Source organism: Boleophthalmus pectinirostris, unplaced genomic scaffold (assembly GCF_026225935.1).
Source record: "Boleophthalmus pectinirostris isolate CB_2022bp ecotype Guang Dong unplaced genomic scaffold, ASM2622593v1 HiC_scaffold_2, whole genome shotgun sequence".
Classification (NCBI taxonomy): Eukaryota; Metazoa; Chordata; class Actinopteri; order Gobiiformes; family Gobiidae; genus Boleophthalmus; species Boleophthalmus pectinirostris.
Genome location: NW_026571152.1, coordinates 26,176,106 through 26,186,871, shown reverse-complemented (window position 1 = coordinate 26,186,871; position 10,766 = coordinate 26,176,106). Strand labels below are relative to the sequence as shown.

Genomic DNA, 10,766 nt, shown 5'->3' with positions numbered 1-10,766 from the left:
TTGGCAATAATGTGGATTTTGTTAAACTGCAAGCGTAAGATTACTTTAAAAAATTGCTGTTCTTGCAAATTAACTCTTCACTTTTTAATAGGTAATTTTAAATAATAATAATAATAATACATACCACTTGTATAGGGCTTTTCTTGACATTCAAAGATCCATCCATTCATCAATTTTCGTCCGCTTATCCGGGGCCGGGTCGCGGGGGGAGCAGCCTAAGCAGGGACTCCCAGACTTCCTTCACCCCAGACACGTCCTCCAGCTCCTCCGGGGGGACCCCGAGGCGTTCCCAGGCCAGTCGAGAGACATAGTCCCTCCAGCGTGTCCTGGGTCTTCCCCGGGGCCTCCTCCCGGCGGGACATGCCCGGAACACCTCCCGAGGGAGGCGCCCAGGAGGCATCCGGAACAGATGCCCGAGCCACCTCAACTGGCTCCTCTCGACGTGGAGGAGCAGCGGCTCTACTCCGAGCTCCTCCCGTGTGACTGAGCTCCTCACCCTATCTCTAAGGGAGCGCCCAGCCACCCTGCGGAGGAAACTCATTTCGAGCGCTTGTATCCGCGATCTCGTCCTTTCGGTCACTACCCAGAGCTCAAACATTCAAAGATGCTTCACACAATTCAAAACAGACAGAACACAAATGAAGAACCAGCTATAATTGAGATGCAGATATTTGAAGACAGGTTTGAACAGATAACAGAAAAGATTTTAGTAAATGATGAGTTAATAACATTTACAAATGACTGAATTGTAGGTATGCCATCTTAAAAAGTGAGCTACACAACATCTCCTTGGAGAGCAGTTATGATCCTGGAATACACCAGCTCATTCAAGTCTCACTACAGCACCTGCGGACGTTTACACACAGTTCAAAGTGCAGGGGTCTCCAGTCAGTCTGCACAGCTCAGTACAATCAAGGGAAACCCCCACAGAAGCAGCACAGTGTCCTCCGGGCCCCCACAGCGACGCACAATAAACAGCCTAAAATCGCCACTCCGAAGAGGTGGGACGGCCAGAGTAAACACCCCACCCTGAGGCCCTCGTGTGGGTGAGGTCCCCAAACATCCCCTCTTCAAAGGGGAGCGGGGCAGGGATTCTTCAACAACTGGTTTTCATGAATTCTTGGAGTAAGAAACTGACAGGTGGTTTAGGGTAAATGTAAGGAATTATAAATATATACAGGGTGTCCCCCCCAAAAATTGACATCATTTCGCAGGACAATCATTTTGGCAATTCTTCTTGAAATAACTATTAAATCAAATTTTCACAGAATGTATAGAACAACATCAAGATTTTATATTTAATGTTTTGTTTTTGTTCTGTTTTCAGGTTGAGTCAATTTTTTGGAACACACTGTATAGCTATAGTTCACAAAAAGTACCACATAAAAATAATTTCTCTCTTAAAGGTGAGAAAAACTGTAACTTTTCTGGTAGAGGGCACCCCAGTTACTAGTTTCCATAGATATGTTATTGCTTTGCCTGCAATGTTCCAAAATATGGCATTAAACAATCTCCAGAGAGACAATCAGGAGATGCCACCAGGTCAATTTACAGGTGAAATCTGTGAAGAGACTCAGTCAGAAAGCATGTTTTTGAAGGTATATATATCTGTGGGACTCCCAGATACAGACCGACAGGATGGTGATGGCGAACCAACCAGACAGTGGTGACAGATAAGCAACAGAGCAGAGCCGTGGTGGTGGGCATCGCAATACCAAGCGATGGTAATATCAGGAAAAAGGAACACGAGAAACTAGAAAAATACCAGGGGCTCAAGGAGGAGCTGGAGAAAGCCTGGAAAGTGAAGGCATCAGTGGTGCCCGTGGTGACTCGGGGCCGTAACCCCCAAACTGGGAGAGTGACTACAGCAAGCAGAAATCTCAGTCCAGAAAAAGAACAATACTAGTAACAGTAAAGATACTGCACAGAACTCTCAGGCTCCAGACCTCTGGTAACCACACACAAATAAATAAATATAAATTTATATCTATATCTATATCTAATATATCTATATATCTCTATATCTCTATATCTATATCTATATCTATATATCTATATATATATATATATATATATATATATATATAGATAGATAGATAGATAGATAGATAGATAGACTAAAACAAGCTGGATCAAAACATGTCAGATGTGCCAGTCCAGAATGAATTAAGTACAAAAGTTATTTTAAATGATTTTATTTGCATTTCAAATGTTACACAGTGTTTTAAAATCAATAAACATGATTCTTAAAGCAGCAAAACTGACTCAAACCATCTTTCTGTAACAATCCAGGACGAGTGAACGAGCAGAGGCCCAAACTGAGCTTCACATGTCAGGAATGTAGGCTGCACAGGAAAAATAAACAGCTTTCAAATATGTCGATATATGTAAATGTATGAGGAAAGGCTTTGAGGTGGTGCAGTTTACAAGGACTCACACCTGCTAAAACACCAGAACAGGATGGACACAGAACCCACACAGCATGAGACCACAACAAAGGCATATGAAAAAAAGAGGCAAAAACATTTTGATTTATAACAGTGTTTAAACTGTACATCTGCTATACAATATGGATATTTTAACGATTGTTTAAAGGTTCATTGTGTAAATTTTCTGGTGGAGGGTCCGTCAAATACTTTACTCCATGGAGACATTATTGCTTTGTCTTGAAGGTTTCACAGTATGGTATTAAACCTTTCTATCTTCATGGAGACCAAACCAGGCCAAATTACAGGTCAGGTCTGTGGAGAGGCAAATCCGTTAACAGAATGCCTGTTTTTCTAGGCATTTTTGAGCTATAAAACCATCTTGAATAAATGTAAAGTATAGCTATTGAAAGCCACACTGTGGAACATTCCAGGCAGAGCAAAGGCACATCCATAGAAACAAACAGGTGACCCCCAGCCATAAAATTATACAGTGCACTTCTGGAAAGTGGAAAGTGAAAAATTGTCAGGTAAGTGTTGCTGTAAATATAAGATACCTTTACTGTAGTAACATTATAAAGGGGTCCTTATTTCCATTTTAATAAAAAAAAAAAAAGGTCTATAGAAAAAAGTGTTGCTGTAAAAAAACTTTATTGAAATAATATTAAAGATGCACTGCATTACTTCTCAGGTTGTGGGTCCATTACAATGGAGATTTGATTGCTTTGCCTTCAATGTTCCACAATATGGAATTAAACTTATATAAGATACATGTATTCAATTATGGGCATTTTTATTGCTCAAAAAACCTAAACTAAAAACTTGTGTTTTTATTGTGAGTTCACCTCTTCACAAATCTCATTTGTAAATTGTCTTGGTGTCATCCCCTGCTTGTTTCAATTGAGATTGAAAAGTTTAATGCCATCATTTGGAATACTGGAGGTAAAGCAATAACATCAAGTAAGTGGCAGGCCCTCTATTAGAAAAGTTACAGTGCACCTCTAAAGAAGAGTCCTTATTTCCAGTTTAATAAAATACATTTGATTTTACAGCTCAACTGGCATCTATCCCCACTCCAATGTTCAAAGTCACATTGCTGCACCTGCCACTTCTTTTCAAGGCATTATAGTTTTTGTATTCACTTGAGGCCTCGTCGTACAGAATGGTCCCGCTGGGGAGAGGCTCAGGGTGTGGACTGTTTCAAATGGGTCAGGGGCTTGAGAAGAGAATCTTTCATTGTTGTTCAGAAATTCAAAAGACTAGCATGACCTCTGCTGCCCATGAGCTTGGAACAACACCTGCACTTCTTCTCATTCTTATACATGCATATTTGTCTTCTGTTCAGGAATATATACATACAGTTTTACTCATTTTATTAATAAAACACAGTACAAGTAACAGTGTTGTTTTAAACCTTGCAGCAGCTACAGTAGGTTATGCATTTACAGTTTGTGATCTAAATCTGCATTGAACAGTTAGGCCTGTCACGAGATTTACTATATCAACTTATTGTTCAAGATATAATAGAAGGAACCATATTTTGGGGGGGGTCAATATTTATTAAGTGCTCATTGTATTTTCACTGCTTTGGAAACTCTGACTCATTACAGATGCAATTAAAGTGCTAAAGTGTTTCAATGTGCTGTTTATTTATTGCAGCTACCACTATTGTGATTTTAAATCATTTTTGTGGTTAAATTTGCTCTTGGATTATCGTCAGTGACATAAATTAGTTTCAATATTATAGTTTATTGTCTATATATGATTAAGAAATATATAGCACATGAAATTTTGTTATCGTGACAGGCCTATAAACAGTATTATTTCTATAAACACATATTTCATTTATACATTTTTAAAGAATTGCCAATATGACACACATATTAAAATCTAAGTGATTATGTACACTCAATATATGATAGAACTACATTCAGTACTTCAGACTTGTACTATTTTGTCAGCATAATATACTGAAGACTAAACAAAGTCTTATCTTTAGTGCCCTCACAGAGCTGCTCTCATCTCCTCTTGTGCGTATGATGACTGGCAATGAGTAGAATACAACATCCAATACTTCAGACCCTACTCTACCACAACAATCAGAACTATTTAAAATGCATATGACAGGTTTTGACGATTCTCAAACTTGTATTTAATTAGGTTGGATGATACCTATTGTAAATGTAAATGATAGTTTTAGATCAATCAAGAAACAATTTGTGAAAGGAACCTTAAAAAAATTAGAGTAGAGACCCACACTGATGGCATCAAATTATAAGAAGAATTTTATCCAGAAGTTCAGGACAATTTACACGCAAGAAACAACATTTTCTGATACTTTTAACATAATTTCAACAAAAGAAAAGGTGCTTCTTATATTTGTATTTGTCAAATAACAATCCCTGTGTACATTAAAGGATATGGAATTCCCTAGAGTGAAGTCATGATTTCCAACCAGAAGTCAAATTTTAAACCTAAAAAATTGCCAAACTGGGGAAGAAAATGTCAAATTTGTATTCAAATCTTAAATATAATGATCTTATGTTTGGCAAAATGTGTAGTCCAACCTGTCATAGGCACTTCAGTGATTTACATATATTTATTTTCAGACGAACGTAGTGTGAGTACCTACATCATACAGCTAACAAAGACAGTTCTTCTAAGGTGAGGCTCTTTTGAACAGGCAAAGATATTTAAGTGTGAACCGGTGCTTAAAACAGTCCCACAAGTACACAATGGCACTTTCATAAGGCACTTTAATATGAGGCCATTGTGAGAAAGCACCAAAGAGATGAGAAAACTATTCATTCTGTTATTCTGCAGCCATGTGGTACTCAGAAATGCATAAACAAAAGAACTTTGTTTTATCTAAATTTACAACTAAACCTGTTATGAGAGCAGTGGCATTAAAACTGATGTCAAACACATTTTTGCTATCTGGTAATAACATCAATGATGTTATATATATATTACTGCATTTTCTTCCCTTGAGTAGTAGGATATAAACTCAGTAACCATATGCACTAAAACTGCTGTGAAGTTAATTCATCATTCAGCAATGAAAAATCATTCTGTAAAAGGTTGTGGTTGTTCCATCTCTATAATCTCTGCTATAATAACTGTATGAAATATAAAAAAAAAAAAATCGTGTTTAAAAATATATTTTCCCCGCTGTATATCCCTTATTATTTGTATCTACAGAAAAGTAAAAAGTTAAATGATAAAATTAAGATTTGACAGAAGAAAATGGAGAATCAGGTTCAAGGGTAGTATTTAAATAATGTGATTAAATAATGTGAATTGTTTCTCTTGTGCTTCTTTTGCATTTCTCTGTGTTGACTCAAACTACTTAAAAATGGAGTTATGACAAGATAAAAATGACCAGTTGAATACTGATTCTCCATCTCCATACTAAAACAGTCTTCTAAAAGTGAAACTGAAGAAGGCTTGTAACATGTGTGATTTGGTACGGTCACGGCTGTAAAGACAGCTTCGTGTGAGGTGGTATGTTTGAAGAGGGGGTTAGTGGCTGTGCTCCTTCACCTCGTCCAGCGCTGAGTCTTTGAGGAACGGGGTAAAGGAGGAGCGTACAGTGCGGCCGCGGAGAGGCTGCGTCTCCCGGAAGTTATTAACCATGCTCTTCTGGACCTCCTCCTCTGCAGCCGTGAACAGGAGACTTCGAAACACTGCCAGCTGCAACAGAGGCAAGCAAAGACAAATGTGAGGAGAAAGAGAAATTATACACTTCAGTTAATAACTTCTACTACTACTACTTTGAAGCAAAATCAATATTCCATTTGCTTAAATATTGTGGAAACATGTGTAAAGGCATGTACAAAGCTTTTGTTTGCAGAATACTTAAAAAGGACTTTCTGCCTGCCTGCCATATCTTCCTAAGTAAATAGGCCTGAAAGTCCTTTAAACAAACGGATTCACATTCAGAAATCTCAGAGGGCAATTCATTTGCAGCAGTTCTCTCATATACATAAACTCACACAATGGGTCAGCCTGTTCCAGTTTACAAGTGGAACTCAATATAATAATATAATATATTATAACTGAAGAAGAACTGAAGAACTGAGGAAGCAGCTGCGAAACATATTCGACCAAATAAACTTAGTCCAGTTGACAAATTGAATTTCGCATTTGCCAATATATTACAACGTGAATTACATCAAAAAACACTACCATGAGAGTTCAGCAATTTAATGACAGAAGGCACAAGAGAATTAGAGAAGGGATTTGTTTTACATTCTGGTGCATAAAACTGACACCCTGAAGGCATCATGACAAGGTGTGGAGCCAGAAGATATGGAGGGGCTGAGCCAAGAGATACTTTGCTTTAGAGCAGGTATCAGGTTAGATATATATATTTATAATTTAATAACCCCTGAATGTAGATGTACATGTGTAATACTGGTCTGGGTTATGCTGCCTAGGGAGAACAGATGGAAATGAGCATCTTTTGTATAATGTCACATATTAACACTATAAGTAAGCATCATTGGAACTCAAAATATAAATAGCAAGAGGTATCGTTTCTCAATCAGTACAGAGACCTGATTTCAGATTTAAAAGAAAAGTGGAACTGAAATAGTATTTGCATACAAACATTTTACATCCTTAATAAATAATAAAATAAAAAGAAATTATAATTATAATGTCAATATTCCAGTAAATGGGTTTATAATAAGAAATGCAATATAGGAGGTACTCTATACACAATTCTGGGAGCACTACTCAAGAAACAAAAATTCCCTGCAAAGGTTAAGTTAGAAATGTAATCTCTGATTCGAGGAGGTTAAAACGAAACCTTATCACAACTTGCCTGTGACCATCAAAGTAGCACAAAGATAGACATGAGACAGCCAGCCTCAAAGCAATGAGAAATGTTGCTCTAAAATGTGTGTACTTGTCAAATTTTCTTCCTCTAAAATGATTACAAGGATGCATTGTTTATTTCTACAGGAGTGAATGATGTTTACAAACCTGGTCATGGCTGACTTCGATGTGCTGCTTCATGACAATCCAGGTGACAGCCTCAGTGAGAGGAGGGGTGGTCAGAGAGCCGTGATAGGTCCAATAATCATCGATATTAGAGGGAAGTAGACAAGCTGGGTCAAACTTAGTGAACTCCACCACACTGCCCTGAGGAAAACCATTGACAAATAGTGCTATAAAATGTTACTACTGTACTGGCTAATATTGTATAAATTATAAATCACAAAGTAAGTGTTTATTATTTTTTATTAAAGGGCCCATATTACGCTATTTTCTGATATCTGTGTTGTTTCCTCATCAAAAACATCCCCAGAGGTATATTTGCTTCACACATGTTTAACACACATACACTGCATATTTAGGCTGAGTTCTCCTTTCAAACAGAAAACACCCTGTTCTACCTTGTGATGTCATCATGCTCCACCATATGTTTAAACTCCATATACCTTGACTAGAATCATTTGGATCATTTCCTCCATGGAATTGCCCATTTCTACTCTACAAAAGGTAAAAGTTACCTGTTAACTTGAAAACTACCACTTGATGACATCACATGGTGGAAAAGAGCATTTTGAGCTTTGGCGATGTTGACAAACTAATAATAAAGGGTTACTCAAACATGTGTGAAAGAAACAAAACAAAACTCCAGGTATGTTTTTGATAAGGTAACAATATTATAATATGGCTTAAAGTTCACAAGAGACAATTTTATGTAACATAGGACCTTTAACTGTAGCCCACCAAAGTACATAATAAACTTGTTCAGTTTAATCTACAAACTAAGAGGACCCCACTTTTATTTAATCCTCAGTATATCACCTGAACTGCATGCCTCACTGTATGCTTTTATATACTAAACAAAAAGATGCAATGGCAGTGGCAATGGAATAAATGTAGTTTTGTTACACAGTTTGCTAGACACCTCTGGCATATCCACCACATCAAAACTGGGACTAAACTGGGACTAAATCTACAACTAAACCTGGATGAGATGAAGACAAAACCAGAACTAGAACAGGACTGAACCAAGTCTGCATCAGGATTACATGGGACTCAAACCAGGACCAAACAAAGACAAATGTGAATGCTCCCCAAATAAGACTCGCAGTTGCACACAGATCAAAAGTAGATAGCCACCAATTTAATTTTGTAGAAGTAACTCTCTTGTGAAAAAGATTGGAGACTGCTATCGATACTAACATTATTAAATTATTATTACCTGGGATAGAATCAAATTAAAAGACCATTAACTTTAATCTTATTCCATAAACATCATTTATCATAGGTTTATGTTGATAAGCTATCAATTAAAACAGTAATAAAAGATTTCATCATGCTGTATTGTCTACAAAATGACAACAGAGGGAGCCATTGTCATTTTAAAATATTGTCCATTTGTTACCATAAAAAATTGCAAGCACATAAGAAACAATATAGAGCTAGATGTCTATGCAAACAGAAATAAATCTCCAATGCTGACCCCTTCTCGCTGTTTGCTTGAGTATTAGTTATAACAGCTCACCTTGTGTCTGATCGCTGGCAGGGCATCTACTAGTTTCTGCAGACCCTCATGTCTCTTGCCAATCTAATATAGGAAAAAAATATATATATATTGTACATGTGGATATTCAGAGGTTTTCCCAAGGTTAGTCTGTGAATAAGTAATTGTGGTAGTGAATCCCTGTCACCTTTAGAAAGACTCCTAAAACAGCCAGTCCATTGTCCTCAACCACAGCTTCCTCAAACAGACTGTACTTGTCTGCATTCCAGTGCACCAAGTGAAGCTGTGGAGACACACATATTGCAAACATTATAATTTCAGAATAAGTTTTATTACTATAGATTTTTATTTTTACTGAACCAAGATAATCCCACTGATATTTGCTATCCCATACGCCCAGGAGTCAATTCAACATTTATATAAATAACTGGTAAGTGTTGGAGTTTACATTACTACTTACCTATGGTATCTATGTACAACTATTCAATACTCTGTGTCATACAATAGTGTATGACACAATGATGCTGATTTTATCATTTCTGTGTCAGGTGACCTCCATCATCTCACTGCCAAAAATAAATCTAAATTTCTAAACTACATTTCAGACAATGACTTATTCTTATAAAAGCCTTTTCATTGAGTACTGATTATCTGCCACTTCACAGCCTCTTTCTGTGACTGGTCCAAAGTTTGTCTGTGTTGTAAAGAAAGTTTTTAATCTGAGCGTTTGATAAAATCTCACTGTACCTCAGCTGGAAACAGCCTCCTGTCCACCGTGTGTTCAGAGCCCCAGGAGTTGCATTCGCCCCAGTGAAAGTGGAACTGACAGAGCCTGAATGTGTCTTGAAGGGGGCCTCCTTTCAGTGCTGCACCAAAAATAGACAAGACAAATACACTAATATTAGCCCATCAGGTATCAGCATTATCCCCAGTCCATTCAGAGTCACTGTTTCTTGAAAGCAAACAAAACAGATCATTCTTCACTACCTCTGTTATTGTCTATTGCAAAATAAAGTATTTCTTCAATAAGGAAGTAAGTTCAACAACAGTTGTTAAGACAATGCTGTCTTGTCTTAGGATCTGAAAATAAAATAACAACTTTTTTTTCTGATGTTTGTAATATTTTATGGCAGCATTAGTTGTCTCTATTTGTAGTGAAAACAATGGTTTTCCTGGTTCCTTTGCACAATAGTGACTTAATAACATAAAACTTTCCTATAAAGTTTCCTGATTAGTTTAACTATAACTTTCCTAAGTTTCCTTGTTTGTATTTGTAGTCAACCCTAAATATTTCAGTTCACTGTTCATCCAATCAAAATTTACAGTGTGCTAATCGTCATGACAACTCCATTACTACATTATAATAAGACAAACATTATTAGAGGTCAAGGGGTCAGAGAAGTCACATGACAGTCAGCATAACCACGTGGAAACTGTGGTTTATGTGGAACATTGATTAGAAAAATATTTTCACAGCTTGGGCCTTTAAGGGAAAAAAATAATCCTCTTGAAAGAACAAAACATCTCTGCAGGGATTGAAAAGTCTATGAAGATTAAAATGAAATATTATGTACCAGGTCCAGCAAATGTGTACTATTATTCAAATGTATTGTATTACAGAAAAAAACACTTACTTGACTTGTCTGTGGTGTCATCATATTCAACCAGGAAAGAGTAACCGTTGTTCCAGATTTGTTGGCAGGTTTTTGGGTCGTACTCTGTGACCAAAGGCTTCAGTTTTGAATCAAAGACACTTTTCCGCACGACGATATCAATGGGAGACTGGCGATCACCACCTGGTATGGCGAGCGGCTCCTGCCACATGGGATGCACTAAAG

The 10,766-nt window shown here is 37.2% G+C and overlaps 1 protein-coding gene across 1 annotated transcript; it reads right to left on the bottom strand.

Moving 5' to 3' along the window:
* Positions 1 to 2,179: 2,179 nt before the first annotated feature.
* On the bottom strand, positions 2,180 to 10,754 carry ca5a (carbonic anhydrase Va). Its single transcript, XM_055155480.1, has 6 exons — positions 10,563 to 10,754; positions 9,676 to 9,794; positions 9,116 to 9,211; positions 8,950 to 9,012; positions 7,416 to 7,574; positions 2,180 to 6,119 (listed from the first exon to the last, which is right to left on the bottom strand). The coding sequence occupies exons 1-6, from the start codon at positions 10,750 to 10,752 to the stop codon at positions 5,949 to 5,951; spliced, it is 798 nt and encodes a 265-aa protein (XP_055011455.1). The 5' UTR covers positions 10,753 to 10,754; the 3' UTR covers positions 2,180 to 5,948.
* Between the last annotated feature and the right edge of the window lie 12 nt (positions 10,755 to 10,766).